We start from the raw sequence: 15671 nt of genomic DNA, 5'->3' as shown, positions 1-15671 counted from the left end.
ATCATGAATTAGAAAATTTAAATTTCAATACTATTTTATCATTTCTTTTGCTGTCTTAAAGTATTTGACTTTGTTTGTGGATTGTTTCCCGTCTCACAGTACCGGAGTACTGTCTTATTCTGTTACTTGTTTCTTTACTTAACGATGGATTCCAGAGGTCATTCCACAGTTTCTTGAGTTCTTTATATATTTTGGAGATCAGACCTTTGTCTGATGCGGGTTTGGTGAAGATCTTCTCGCATTCAGTAGGTAGCCTTTTTATCTTAATGACAGTGTTCTTTGTATTACAGAAGCTTCTCAGTTTCAGGAGGTCTTATTTATTTATTGTTGTTCTTATTGTCTGTGCTACTGGGGTTCTATGTGGGAAGTGGTCTCCTGTGCCCATGTGTTGTAGACTACTTCCCACTTTCTCTTCTATTAGGTTCAGTGTGGTCAGACTAATATTGATGTCTTTAATCCATTTGAACTTGAGTTTTGTGCATGGTGATAGATATGGATCTATTTTCATTCTTCTACAGGTTGACATCCAGTTATGCCAGTACCATTTGTTGAAGATGCTTTTCTCCTTCCATTGTATAATTTTAGCTCCGTTGTCGAAAATCAGGTGTTCATAGGTTTGTAGGTTAATATCCGGGTCTTCGATTTGGGTCAACATCTCTGTTTTTGTGCCAGTACCAAGCTGTTTTCATTACTGTAGCTCTGTAATAGAGTTTGAAGTCAGGGATGGTAATTTAGCCTCCGGAAGTACTTTTATTGTATAGAATTGTTTTGGCTATCCTGGGTTTTTTATTTTTTCATATAAAGTTGATTATTGTTCTCTCAAGGTCTGTGAATAATTTTGTTGGGATTTTGATGGGGATTGCATTGAATCTATAGATTGCATTTGGTAGAATTGCCGTTTTTATTATGTTGATTGTCCCAATCCAAGAGCAAGGGAGATCTTTCCATTTTCTGGTATCCTCCTCAATTTCTTTCTTCAGAGACTTAAAGTTCTTGTCAAATGGATCTTTCACTTCCTTGGTTATAGTTACCCCAAGATGCTTTTTGCTATTTGTGGCTATCATAAAAGGTGATGTTTCTCTGATTTTCCTCTCTGCTTCTTTGTTCTTTGTGTATAGGAGGGCAACTGATTTTTTGGAGTTGATCTTGTATCCTGTCACATTACTAAAGGTGTTTATCAGTGTAGGAGTTCTTTGGTAGAGTTTTTGGGGTCGCTTATGTACACTATCATATCATCTGCAAATAATGAAAGTTTGACTTCTTCCAATTCGAATCCCCTTGATCTCCTTATGCTGTCTTATTGCTATTGCTAGAACTTCAAGCACTATATTGAAGAGGTGTGGAGAAAGTGGACAGCCTTGTCTTGTTCCTGATTTTAGTGGAATGGCTTTGAGTTTCTCTCCATTTAATTTAATGTTAGCTGTTGGCTTGCTGTATATTGCTTTTATTATATTTAGGAATGAACTTTGTATCCCTAATCTCTCCAAGACCTTTATCGTAAAGGGGTGTTGAATTTTGTCAAATGCTTTTTCAGCATCTAATGAAATGATCATATGATTTTTTTCCTTCAGTTTATTTATATGATGGATTACATTGATAGATTTTCGTATGTTGAACCAGCCCTGCCTCCCTGGGATGAAGTCTACTTGATCATAATGTATAATTTCTTGGATGTGTTCTTGGATTCGGTTTGCCAGTTTTTTATTGAGACTTTTCAGACATTATGAATTTTTAAACATGTAACAAATTGAGACGTTTATAATACATTCCTTAAAAATTTCACATGTATACATGTATATACATATACAGCCACTACTTTTCCATTGATCTCTTGTGCCCTCCCCCCATTGAACCTCTGTTTCCTAATAAGCTCCCGTCCAACTCTCATGTCTACAATACAGCCTTATACCTGCTACATATGTACTTATTATCTACCAATGATTAACCATTTACTAGGAATTTCTTCATTTTTTTTTTTGTGTACTAACCCATTTTAATGTTGTGTGCCCGTAAATGCCTCGGCATACATGATCACTATTGTGACTTCAATGTTAATATATTCTTTGCCGGATTTACCGTGAAATATGCAGGTGTTAAGTCTGAATTGCTTAGATGAATGCTTATATTTCTTTAATCCCTAACCCAATAAAAGATGTTGACATTAGCCATCAGCCCAGCAAAGTCTCGTAAACTGCTTCTCGCAGACAGTGGTCTTTCCCTTCTTCCTGTGGTTGACACTTGTGCTGCTGTGTATCTTTTCACACAGCCTCTGGGGGACTCTCTGTGTAGCCTTGGTGACGACAGAGAAAAAAATGTTGGTGTGATAGAAACTGGTGAATTTCTTTTTTTAGTGTTGATTTCAAAGCAGCAATATGACATTGTTAAAATAATTTGTTTTTCTTGATTCTACAAGCACCCCTGCTACACTGGAACAGAACTATATAGTTTGTGAGCTGCAACAAAAAATCAGTGTGCTGTTCTCCTTTTTGAGAAGCCACCTAAAAAAGAAGAGTATTGTGTTTTTCTCCAGTTGCAAAGAGGTATCCTGACTTTTTCCTTTTGAATGTGATTGTGTTGGATCACTGTCTTTGAGCTGTCATATTTCAGTTAGACAAATCATTACTCAGTGTGCTATGCAATGCTAGGAAACAGATCTGTAAAGACTGATAATCCTGTATTTTTGTTGGAAAGGAAATCTGTTGTAGAATATTATTTTAAGGTGTGTTACTTTTGTTTATGCTTCATTTGTTTAACTTTGTGAAGCTGTGATTCTTTGCATGTCTAAAACATTGATGGTCTAATAAAGAGCTAAATGGCCACCAGTGAGGCAGGACAAAGGATAGGTGGGGCTGGCAGGCAGAGAGAAGAAATAGGAGGAGAACTCTGGAAGAGAAGGAGTAATGAGAGAACAAGGGGAGGAGGACGTCAGGGACCAGCTGCCCAGCCGCCCAGCCAGCCACAGGGTAAGAGTGAAAGTAAGATATACAGAGGCAAGAAAAGGAACAAAGCCGAGAGACAAAAGGTAGTTGGAATAATTTAAGTTAAGGAAAACTGCCAAGAAACAAGCCAAGCTAAGTCTAGGCATTTGTAAGTAAGATTAAGACTCTGTGATATTTATTTGGGAGCTGGGTGGTGGGTTCCCCCGAAAGCCAAAAGAACAAAGTATAAGAAACAACTTACAGAAATCATGAATGGAACTTGAAACCCATTGAAGGCAGACATTTAGCTGTCTTCTCTTCAGTACTGCTTTAGGTATTAGTGATTCTGGGAGCATAGTATTCTTCATCAAAAGCATTGGCAGAAGGAGTGGAGCCAGCTAGGTTAGTTGAGGCTTTTTGCAGTGTAGTAGTTCTTCTTCCCTCCAAGAGTGTGGAACTAAATGTTCCTTATGACCCGAGGCCCAAGTCCTTGATTATGGTCATCTACATACTTTTACCTTGCCCCTAGGTCAATAGCTGGTTCTTTAAAGGCAAATATGAATTGTTATACCTGAAAGTCCTTTTTAGGATCCTTTTAGGGTCATTTGTCCCTTTGAAAAATCTTTATGAAAAAAAATCTTTATAGAATATTTTGTCTATGTCCTTATTTAGTTAATAAATAATTGATGAATATCAGCCTTGTACTAGGAGTAAGGGATTCAGAGAAGTATATTTGTTCTCCCTTAAGGAGAAGAGCTCATGGTTCATTTATATACTACTTTTATTGTGATTTTGGCATTTTTGTAGTTCCAAAAGTCAAGTTTCCTTTGGATCCATTTTGTTTTTAATTTATGTGAACAAATTTTCTTAATAGGTGTTAAAAATAATATTGAATTCTGCTGCAGTCTAACAGTATCCAGTTAGTAGTAAGTATATAGTAAAGAAATAAAACTAATACAATAGTTAACTCCTTTAGACCTATACATTGAAATACATTTATAGTAAAATTTTATTTATGTTTAAGTTATTTATCACATCTTATCTTTTCAGGAAGGAGGGTCAACTCAGTGCTCAGTCAGAGGAGAGGGTTAGCACAGCCTGTTTGTATAAGAAACAGATATACAACTTGAGGACATTTTGTTGTAGAAATTTATGAATTACAAAGAACAATAAAAGGCTTCCAAGCTTAAAACCTAAGCTGCAGTTCTGTGAGGGTCCAGAGATGGAGAAGAAAGTCGCAGGAGGAACAGAAACCAGGCTTTCTTTTGTTCAGAGTTGCTCACGTTTTCTATAGCTTTACTGTGAGAATCTCCTGGGTATGTATATGATAACCATTTATTTTAAAATACAGTTTTGTAGAAGTTGTATTTTTGCAGCTGTTCAAAACTGGAAAGAATTTAGGTGACTAAAAAAATGTAAGAGCAATTTTTTTTTCAAATTTTATTTTTAGTGATTGAGATTTTTTTTAACTTTTTGACATCAAAATTGTTTTAGAAAACGTGTGAGCAAAAATGTTTCAAGACTTTAATTCTAGATTACGTTTCTTTTAAAAAACTGACAGTTGGTGAAATTTGTCCTCCATTCTGAGGATCAGACTTACTCTTCTGCTTGTGCCCAGGTTCAGTACCTGTATAGGGTGTTCTGTCGGCTGCGCCCAGGCATCTCTATCCTTGCTCTCCATGGTCGGCAGCAGCAGATGAGAAGAATGGAAGTCTACAACGAATTTGTCCGGAAGAGGGCTGCAGTGCTGTTTGCTACTGATATTGCAGCCAGAGGGTTGGGTAAGTGAGCTTGTTGAAGTACCATTTCTGTGGTCATACCAAATATATTTACTTATAAGGTGCTTTCCTGGAAATCTGAGTCTCAGATCTTGTGAGAAAGACTTTAGTAAATTGATAAGTTGGTGAACATGACAAATGACAGTGAAACTTTGTGTAGTATTTGCATCTCTGGTGAGCTTGGTTATAATTAAATCATAGTCCTGAGGAGCCTCTTGTAGTCATCAAAAGAGATGAAAGGTTTAAATTTTAAAGATAAGAAAATTCTTACAACTTTGAATACTGAAATTTAACAATAAAAATCAGTGAAATCCATTTTTTGACTAGTCACTTTGATTTTTTAACATCACTATATTTAGCATACTTTAATTTTACTTTCAGAAAGGTACAGTGGTGACTGTACCTTGTAGCCTTGTGGGGCAGGTAAGGTGGAGGAGAGTAGAGAGCTAGCAGCCTGAGTCCTTCAGTTACTCTGGCTGTGTAATTCATCCTAAACGTACATCAACAGTACGGAAGTGTGGTGCCCTATTTTAGCAGTTACTTTCTCTTGAGATAAGGTTTCACTGTGTAGATGTAACTGGTCTTGAACTAGCTTTGTAGACTAGATTGGCCTCAGAGTCACAGGAATCCTGAGTGCTGGGACTGAAAATCTGTTTTAACTGATTCTCTTTGTCATCTTGGCCTTCTTACAGCTGGTGGTAGAACATGCCTTTAATCCCAGTCTTGGGAGGCAGAGGCAGACTTATCTCTGTGAGTTCGAGGCCAGTCTTGTCTACAAAGTGAGTTCCATGACAGCCAGGGCTACACAGAGAAATTCTGTCTCAAACTGCCCCCCCCCCCAAAAAAAGGTCAGGCAAAAATGATTTTACTTATCATCTTTAGAAATCCTTGCAGCAAACCCTATAAGTGATTAGAGTTAGTTCTGTGAAATTGAGAGCGGGCTTCTTTGAAAATGAATATTTTCAGTATTGAATATTGTAGTATTCAGAAATATAGGGTGTATAATTGCTTACCAGTTTATTTGGAGTTAGGACTAGCAGAAAAAATAAAGTATAAATTTTTATTATTTTTAGATGTCTGTGTGTCTATGTATATGTTCATGTGTGTGCAAAGTGTATGGAGAATAGAGGCGATGTCTGTTGTCTTCTGTGCTTTCTACCTTGTTTTTTGGTTTGTAGTATCTCACTGAATTTGGAGTTCACAGAATTTGCTAAAATAGCCAGCAAACCCCAAATATCTTCTTATCCCTGCCTCCCCAGTGCTGGAGTTAAGAGGAAAGTGCTTCTGTACCTGACTTCAAATTTTTTTTTTCAATGAGTGCCGATAATCCAAACTAAGATCCTTATGCTGTGTGACAGGCACTTTACCAAACTGAACCATCTCCTCAGACCCAGAAACCAGTTTACTGGGACCCTAAGAAGAGTGATACTTTTAGGTTATTAAACATCAAGGTATGGACTGGAGGAATGGCTTGGTCATTAAAGGCTAGGCTCACAGCCAGAACATCAGGGTATGTCGCTATTGTCACACTGTCTCTTCTGTTTCAGAAAGAAGCAATTTTAATTCACTTTTTCAAAGTAGAAAAATATTTATAATTTCTTGGTTAATGCAATCAATTTTATTTTTAATAAAGTTTTGTTAGTGAGATGTGGTAGAAAGTCTTGGCACACGATACTGCAACATAAGTAGTACAGCAGGCTAGATATTGATTGTTTTTTTTCCCCCTTTGTTATTTCATCTGTGTAGATTTTCCAGCTGTGAATTGGGTTCTTCAGTTTGATTGTCCAGAGGATGCTAATACATATATTCACAGAGCTGGTAGAACTGCCAGGTAGGTGTGGCCCATTTCTTTGCTTTTCTACTGTTTAATAACAAAGCTTGCTAACTGGACTATGGAAGGCCAGCTCTGCGATCCGCTCCAGGGCAGTGAAAAAGAAGACCTCAAAGTAGCAAGGGTTAGGAAAAAGTTCTTATCTATCTGAAGGCTAGACTTTTTCTATGAGGGAAAAATAATGAAACACAGATACTTTCTGATGATAACTTTCTCTTTACTTTAACTTAAAAAATCTTTTCTGAGATTCCCTCCGTCTCCACATTGCTACATAGATTTTTACAGTTCCTAATTAGCCCACCATAGTCTCTACTACTTACAGTTCTGCCCTCCACTTCATTTTTTCTCTGTCCAGTTCTTTTTTCCAATCGCAATCTGGACAATGAACATGCTACGCTCTCAGGGCCTGACCCTTCTCATGACACAGGATAAGTCATGTAGTTTCCCTTAGACTAGGGAGTGTCATAATGACTGGCCAGAGAGCAAGGCCAGTGGTCTTAGACATAGTCCTTAAGTTGGTGAGGGTTCTCAAACGGTAAACAATTGACTGAGCCTGGAGCCTGACACTGGGACTACGTGCAAAAGTCAGTTACTGAGAGCATTATGTATAATCTAGTTTCTTCTGTTCTGGACTTTGAATCAGTAAAAACAACACCTGCAAAATTGTATTCATAAATATTAACTTAAGCAAAAAAGCACCTTTGACCTTCCACAGCTATCCGTGTGTCCTAATAATGGGATATATACGTGAGATAAACACAGGCTGCTGCGGGAGCTACTTTTGCTCCTTCAGCCAAGAGCCTTTGAGATACCAGCCCACTGGGGTGTGGTATCTTTCGCTTTAAAAATAAGCAGCGGCAGCCCTCTCGCTCTCTCTTGCTTGCTTCGGATTCCACTTCTGGCTATCAGACACTTTTCCTGATCCTGCAGGAGGCTGTTGTCTTGGACGGTGATCTGTAAGTTTTTTCCCTTTAAATAAAAAACCCTTTTATTAATCATAATTCCAAATTCACGTGGGATTGTTTTGTTATGTGACTTACTCCTTTAACAAGCAATATGAAAACACCCATATCAGTTCTTAGGGAAGAAATCAAGTTTTTAGGGAAGAAATGAAGTGACACATGAGAGAAATTACAGGCAGGAGCAACTGGTCATTTACAGTCAGTAAACTCCATGACTTTGCCAGATGGGGCTGACCATCAGGGAATTATACGACTGGTGGGTTCACTTGTTAAATGCTGGTTGTCACTACTGTATACTCCCACTGCCCTCTACAGTGTAGGTAAACAAAGACTGGAACAATTAGATATGTGAGTGCTAGTGTTTTGTTGTGAGTTAGTAACTCCAATAGGGCTAGGGAGATGGCTCAGTGGATAAAAGTGCTTGCCGTAAAAGCCTAACAACCTGAGTTTGATCCCTGGAACCCACTTAAAAAGGCCTAATACAGGGCTGTATTCCTGTGCTAGGATGCCTATCTGGTTTGGCCAGATGCTTGCAAGCCAGCTAGCGTGGAGTAACACTTCATCAACAGAAGCAAGAGAGCCACTTCCTTAGCAGGCAGGTGGTGAGAGCCACCTCCAAAATGTTGTCTTGTGACTTCCACAAAGACTGGCATGCTCGCTCTCCTTCTCACACTTTGATGCACAATAAACAGATTGAAAAAGTGTAGCCTGAAGGCTGTTGTTGAGAACAGTTCATGAAGTTTTATTGTTTTGGTTTAATTTACCCTTCTAAACTTCTCTAAAAACCACTTACTGAACATCAGCTCAATGAATCTTCATGACTTCTCTATTTTAAATGAAGAAGTCAAGTGTTTAAGCAGCAATACAATATGCTTGAAGATACAAAGAGCCAAGATTTGAACCAGGTGGTCTGACTTCTCTAGTCTAGGTCTTGTACTCTTAATTTCTGTGGTATAAGTTTAGTAAGGGACAGGGTTAATAGGAGTCATAGATTTCTTTTTCTGATTGAGATTTAAAGGCATTGGTGAAGGCCCCTCCTAGTGACTTTTTTCATTTGTTTGTTTGTTTGTTTCTTTTTTTGTATTTTAAGATGAAGCATCTTATACTGGCTAAAGAGCTGTGGGGAAAATGGGACATAAAACACAGTGACAGTTATTTTGAACTAAATTACAGATGGATCTAAGTGAATGAAAAGAATTATGTAATATGTTGTACTATTGAGATTATAGTGAAATTTGTAGGATTATAAATGGCTGACCTCTTTCTGGGTCACGTTTGGTAATGCTTCTCAAAAGCCTTAGAGTGCTTCCTTTGCCTTAGTACTTTGTGCAGACATTGATCTTAAGGAAGGAGAGAGATGAGATCTGGATGTGGTGGCTCCTGTAGGTGGATCTTAAAGGTCAAGGTTTGCCTGGGCTTTAGAGCAAGGCTAAGGCAATCTAGGCAATTTCGACCTTGCCTTAAAGGGAAGTTAGAAGAGGAAGAATTCGTGTCCTAGCACGTGTGAGCTCTAGAGTGCCTGCCATGCATGTATGAAGACCTGAATTTGAGTCGTTGGCACCCGTGTACAAACACTTGGGAAGTGACATGCCTCTGTAGTCCCAGGGCTGTGTGGTAGAGACGGGTAGATACTCAGAACTCATTGGCTACCTAGTCCAGCTGAGTAGATGAGGTCCAGGTTCAGTGAGAGACAGAGAGCAGGTGGGGAAGACATGAACAACGATGTCTGGGCTTCTCATGCACACTTGAAACATGCCATGTAACATGATGAGAACAATAGGAAGTGGAAAACAAATGAATATCAATTCAGTAAAATTGTAATAAGTATTTAAAAATGGTTAGGAATTGTAAATAACAAATATTAATTATATAAAGTCATGTTAATTGTGATTAGCTATAGGTGGACTATTCCTTTGGTTGGTGTAATTTGGTGCTTTCATGGAGCTTGGTGTTGACTTAACTGGACTAGCATCTGTCTCTGATTTCTGTGCTTTCCCAGGGATGATAGGATCTTTAGCCCTGAGGGCCAAAGACTGTTTCCCTCACTGGCTTCATCTTTCTACCTGATCTGTGCCCACTCCTTCCTAGCCTTCCTTCCTCTCTCCCATCTCTTCCCAACCTCTTTCCTCTATTTATTGCTCTCCTTCCTTCCTCCTACTCTTCCTTCATTGCAAACTTCCCTCCTTTTTCTTTTCACACTTTCTCTTCCTTTCCTCTCTTCCCTTTCTTTCACAGTCAGTTTTTAGCTAACTCTGAAGAAAATAATCGATATTTTTGTATGAAGAGACTTTTTCTTTTTCACCTGAAGCAAAAAGTTTTTCTGCAGCCTAATAAGAAATAGAGTGTCCTGTTTCCTAATATTCATAGACTGCTAAAGAGTGTTTTCTGATTGACTTGAATTTACACCATGGGTCGCCAGCAAACATGACTAATAAAAATGTACTCAAATGTCTTTCTTTTAAGAATAAAAGAAGGAAGATAATAGTATAATGGTAAACATATTTTAAAGTAGATTGATTTGCTAGAAGGTACAAAAGAAGTCTCTGAATTGGAATTAATGATATATTTTAAACATGAGGTAAGAGTTGAGACTGAGTTCTGTAGAAGATATCATTTCAGTGAAACAGACCAGCCTCTAAAATTTGTTGTCTCTTGACAGATAGAAAAAATGGAGCATAAAACTGTTCTGCTTATTATCATCATCATCATCATTATTATTATTATTACTATTACTATTATTATATTGTGTGTGTGTGTGTGTGTGTGTGTGTTTGTGTGTAAGTGCTTGATGTATGTGTGAGTACACATGACATGCCTGTGGAGGTCAGAGGACAACTTTGGAGTCAGTTTTCCTTTTCTGCATTCAGCTGAGCTCCAGGAACTGAGCTCAGGTTTCCAGGCTTTGATGATCGGCACCTTTCCCCACTTAAACCATCTTCCCATCCCTGTTTTCAGTTCTTACAGAGGTGCACCTTAATATTCTGGGTTCACATTTGGGTTATTTTTCACAGTGAGATCTTTTGAGAAGTCTTAGTGGAAGCTGGTGATAAAATCCTTTCACCCATGACTTAATTTCCTTTAGTAAACATGTAGTTTGTAAAAATTGGTGTATGCACCCATGGACGTTTACATTTTTGTGGATCTGTATGTCTTTAGATAGGAATGGTTGATATAGTATCTCAAAAATATTAGACTAGACTCAGAGGTCTTTCACCTGTGCCAGTTGTGTGATGTAGAAGGTGGACACTGAGTCCTTCATATAGTATATTTAGCAGCATTTGGAAATCTACGTGAGATTAATGAGCATTTTAGTATATCAAATGATTAAAGAAAGATTTTTAATTTTGGAGAAGTTGGTGAAAATACAGTATAGTTGAACATTATGAGAACATTAAATTGGGTCTTGTTGGTTGTGGAGCTGAAGACTTAGGACAATACTGCACTACTGAGTCTGAAGAGAATACTACTTTCTTCTTCTACTTTAAAGAATATTTTAATGTATTTTTAACACAGTCATTAACTTTTAAAGTAGAAGTCTGACCCTTCATACATAAACAACACATTCTGAATTAACCATTTCAGTGAAGAGGTTAGCATATCTTCTGCTTACATTCTTCTCTGGTGTTTGAAAATGGCCATTAATGGATTTGGAGGTAATGAGAAAGCTTCGTGGGCCATGAGACTGAATAATTGAGTTGAATAAAGGCTAAATTAAAATTTGAAATTAATTAAAATCCTGTGTTAGGCTGTAATTAAAGCCAGGTTTCCGGAAAGTGTTTGCTTTTGGAATTGAACATTAATATATAAATATGAAAAGTGATTTTGTCAGAAAAACTGCTAAACTTGGAGAATATGGCTTCTTTACTTTTTGTGCCTTACCAAGGAGAAATAAAGGGTGATCCAGGTGTTATTTCCTCCAAACACTGTTTTACTGGATTCTTTGGATTTATGGCAAAGAAAAACTTTAGTCCACTTAACAAAATGATGTCCTCTTTGAGACAAGTGAGTGAAGATAGTTTGTTAGGATTTGTCCTGTAGTACATTTTGCCACTTCAAAGCAATTGTCTTTAAGACTTGAGGTTTTGGTTCTCAAAAGCCTGACTTATTTTAAGTAAAAAATTTGCAGTTGAAAGCACAGAAGGTTGGTTATTACAAAGTAGACACACACCAGACAAGCCTTTTGTTTGTGGATAGGAGGGAGACTAGAAGAGAATGTGGGAGTTTATATGTAACTTTTTCTGTTTTAGACTGCTGAGGAAAAATTTGTTTTTTTTTTTTTTATTAAATTATAAAAGTTTCCATTTCAGCCCCTCCTCCTACCACCTCCCCATCCCCCCACTCCCTCTCCTCCTCCCTCTCCATCCCCCCCAGAGCAGTCAGGGTTTCCTGCCCTGTGGGAAGCCCAAGCTCCTCCCCCCTCCCTCCAGGTCCAGGGAAGGTGAGAGTCCAAACAGACTGGAGCGCCAAAATCCAGTATATGCAGAGGAAGCAAGTCCCAGTGTCATTGTCAACGGCCCTTCAAAAAGGCTCCAATTCAGCCATTTTTACCTTTTTTGTAGTTCTCAAAATTTTGAGTTACTTTAGATAGTGAACTGTGACTCCACTAGGGGGCAGCAGAGCCAAGCGTTTGCATTTCCTAGTCTTTGGGATACCTCTAACAGCAAGCATGAAGTTGTAAACTAGTTAAAATTCCTAAATTAGGAAGGACTCATGGTTTGCAAAAAATGCTCTTATTTTAAGGAATCAATGAGAATTTTTTAAAAAGAATCCTTATCTTTTTGCAAACTGGAATAATAAAGACAATTTCCCTAAGAATTAAGCCTAATGTGAATTTACTAGGTATGTGGTAAGAACATTTTTTTCAAATGAAATTTTCTGTTCCTAAAAATTCACTTAGCTGGGAATTTTAAATTTCTACTGAGTCTGTTTCTCCCAGGAGGAAATTTCTTCCTTATACAGCTTTCTACTTCTGTCTGTTGATAACTGGACTTTAATAAAGGGCAGAATAAATCTTTTGTTTTGAAGCATTGAAGAGCTGAGATGAAATACAGCTGGTAGAGGCACAGAGGCGAGTAAGGGTCTGATTATCTTAGGAGTCAGCCAGTTCTCAGGTACTTCCTCTGCTCTTGTTCTCCTATGGTCTGCTCAATTCTGCAGACCAAGTGGTCTTTTAAAACATAAGTCAAATTCTCTGACTCCTATGAGGGCTTCCCAGTCAAGTCAGTGACAGCCCCACACACTTTCCTTATCTGTCTGTCTGTCTATCGTTTTTCTTTTTGTTTCAGGTCTTGCTGCTGCTTATAAATGTTAGACATGCTATTGCGTTAGGGCTTTTTATATTAGTTGTTTCTAATATACTGCTGTCCCAGTTCCCTGTGTGGCTTTCTGTTGTCCTCCTCAAGCCATTCCTTTGCCTCCTTCTCCTTTTCTGGAATTTTTATCACATTAGATATGTTAGAGCAGCTAGTTGGCTTTCTTTTTCTTGTTTACTTTCCTCATTACTAGATTGTATTATAAAGGCTTTTTCTAAATTGGTGGCCAGCAAGCCCAAGAGGTTCTCCTGTTTTCCCGTTCTTTCCAGCACTGAGTTCTGGCCCTGCATGATTATACCTAGCTGTTTACCGGATGTTGGGTGTCTGAACTCGGGTCGTACTCAAGCTTGTGGTGCTTTTTCTGAGTTCACTCATGGTGCCACCTCCTCAGCTTGTCTTCTGGCTTCTCTTTTGGGTTTGAGGCAGGGTTTCTTCGTGTTGCCCTGACTGTCCTAGAACTCAGATATCTGCCTGCTTTGCCTCCCAAGTGTGTACCACCACTGTCTGCTTGCCCTCTGACTTTTAGTCTGTCCTCAGAGAGCAGACACAGCAGTTGCAATGTCTGTCATCTATCTTAACTTGGTCAGGATGTGTCTTTATTTTATATGCTAATAACTTCTGCCATCATGTATGGTTTAGTCTAGTGGCTAAAGGGGAAAGTTTTGAATTCATACTTTTTTTGTAGTGTATGAAGATGAGTAACTTTGAATCATACAATTTTGCATTTAAACAATGAGAAAGGTATTTACAGCTAGCTTTTCAGTTCCAACAGATAATTAGATAAAGGAGTGCTTATATATTCATATTTCTGTTTATAAGAAAATTAAATAAGCATGAAGACAAAATATTCAAGTTTTCATTGATCTCTGAAATACTACCGTTTCCCTTGCAAAACTTGACTATCCTTCCCGTGTCTCTACAATTAATATTAGACTGGCTTCTGATTCTTCAAGGTTCATTTAAAGCTTCATTATTTCTGGACTTTTTCTTAATATCTGGACTATTAGGTAATATTCTCTGTCATACTCTTACAGCATCCTCTGTGTTACTAATCAAATCCTGTATTACTTTTTTTTTCCAGACAGGGTTTTTCTATGTAGCCTTGACTGTTCTAGAACTTACTTTGTAGACCAGGTTGGCCTTGAACTCGCAGAGATCCACCTGTCTCTGCCTCCTGAGTGCTGGAATTTATTGTTTTTTTTTTAAATATCGGTTCTTATAGATTTTCAATTTTTTAAATAGCCAGCATGATGTCTATTTTCTTTTTTAAAAATTTATTTATTTATTTATTAAAAATTTCCACCTCCTCCCCACCTCCCATTTCCCTTCCCCTACTCCTCTTCCCCCTCCCTCTTTAGTCCTAAGAGCAGTCAGGGTTTCCTGCCCCATGGGAAGTCCAAGGTTCTCCCCCCTCCATCCAGGTCTAGGAAGATGAGCATCCAAACAAACCAGGCTCCCACAAGGCCAGTCCATGCAGTAGAATCAAAACCCAGTGCCATTGTCCTTGACTTCTCAGTCAGCCCTCGTTGTCAGCCACATTCAGAGAGTCTGGTTTGATCACATGCTCCATCAGTCCCAGTCCAGCTGACCTTGGTGAGCTCCCATTCGATCAGTCCCACTGTCTCCATGGGTGGATGCACCCCTCGTGGTCCTGACTTCCTTGCTCATGTTCTCCTTCCTTCTGCTCCTCATTTGGACCTTGGGAGCTCAGTCCAGTGCTCCAATGTGGGTCTCTGTCTCTATCTCCATCCATTGCCAGATGAAGGTTCTATGGTGATATGTAAGATATTCATCAGTGTGGCTATGGGACAAGGCCAGTTCAGGTACCCTCTCCTCTTCCAGACATATTAATAAGATTAAAACAAAAACAAATTATCTATAAAAGATAGCTTAACATTTTGATATATTTTAATCTTTTTCAGTCTGTTCATACAAGGATATGTTTTTTCTTCATTAGAGTTGGATTTTAAAATTAATATGTAAGGTAAAAAACTTTCCTTTAGATTTCATAATAAAAGTACAGTACCATCTCTTAGTTAAGTTGCAGAAACCAATTTTTCTTTCAACATTAATGATAAAATATTATTTGCAGACAGTATTGTAGAATTTCTTGCAGAGGTATACAGGGCAGTACAAAATCAGGCTTGAGTGTGCCTTTTAACTCCTCTTCCCTGCTGTTCAGTTTTTCATTCCAGCTGTGAACTTTCCCTTTTTTTAGGCCTCTCTTTACTAAATCAGTCTTGCATTATTGTCTGATTTCTCCGCCATGACCCAGCATTCTCTTACAACACCGTGGGCCCCTTTGTGTCTGCCTTAAAGACCTGACTGAAGTCCATCTACTGTGTCATGTCTTTCCTTGGGCACTTGTGAATAGTTGTTCTCCACTTCTGAGTTGGTGGTGTTTGTTGCCTGTGACTGTCCTTTGTCCTTCTTTGATCATTGTCTGGACTCTTGTGCTTGTATGTGTTTGTTGCTTCTGCCTAGGAGTTTGTCATTTCAGTTTAGGATGAGTATTAGGGTGCTTGAAGACAGGGCCCTGTCTCTGTGTGCTTGGTTTATTCCTGAGTCATGGCTTCTTAGTAAGTAGTTACTTGGTTAGTTATAAGTATGTGCCCCTCAGATTTTATACCATGAGTATAGACTGCTTTGAGAATATGTTTTCTTCTGTAAAACGTTTTCCTAAATATCCCATTCGATTCTCTCTCGTTGCTCGTGTCCCGGTGGGCACTGTGGCGTTAGTTTACTGTTCGAGCAGCACAGGAGACGTCAGCACTTCAGGAAGCCTTAGCCTGTGTCAGTACGGATTCTGAAGGTATAAGTAAGGCTTGGCTTATGTGAGGGAAGAGCAGTTATAAGGTGTTTACCCGAGT

At 38.4% G+C, this 15671-nt stretch overlaps 1 protein-coding gene across 2 annotated transcripts in view; it reads left to right on the top strand.

The window, feature by feature from the left end:
- Positions 1 to 15671, top strand: part of Ddx10 (DEAD-box helicase 10) — a 164673-nt gene that overhangs the window by 18650 nt on the left and 130352 nt on the right. For both annotated transcript variants that reach the window (XM_048417170.3, XM_085688759.2), the window contains exons 7-9: positions 2414 to 2540; positions 4537 to 4699; positions 6443 to 6527. In XM_048417170.3, the coding sequence (XP_048273127.2) occupies positions 2414 to 2540; positions 4537 to 4699; positions 6443 to 6527 (375 nt within the window). The remainder of the gene's footprint in view (positions 1 to 2413; positions 2541 to 4536; positions 4700 to 6442; positions 6528 to 15671) is intronic.

The sequence above is a fragment of the Myodes glareolus genome, chromosome 4 (genome assembly GCF_982192425.1).
Source record: "Myodes glareolus chromosome 4, mMyoGla1.1, whole genome shotgun sequence".
NCBI classification, from domain to species: Eukaryota; Metazoa; Chordata; class Mammalia; order Rodentia; family Cricetidae; genus Myodes; species Myodes glareolus.
The sequence above is the reverse complement of the archived record's forward strand: the minus strand, read 5'-3'. Positions and strand labels throughout refer to the sequence as shown.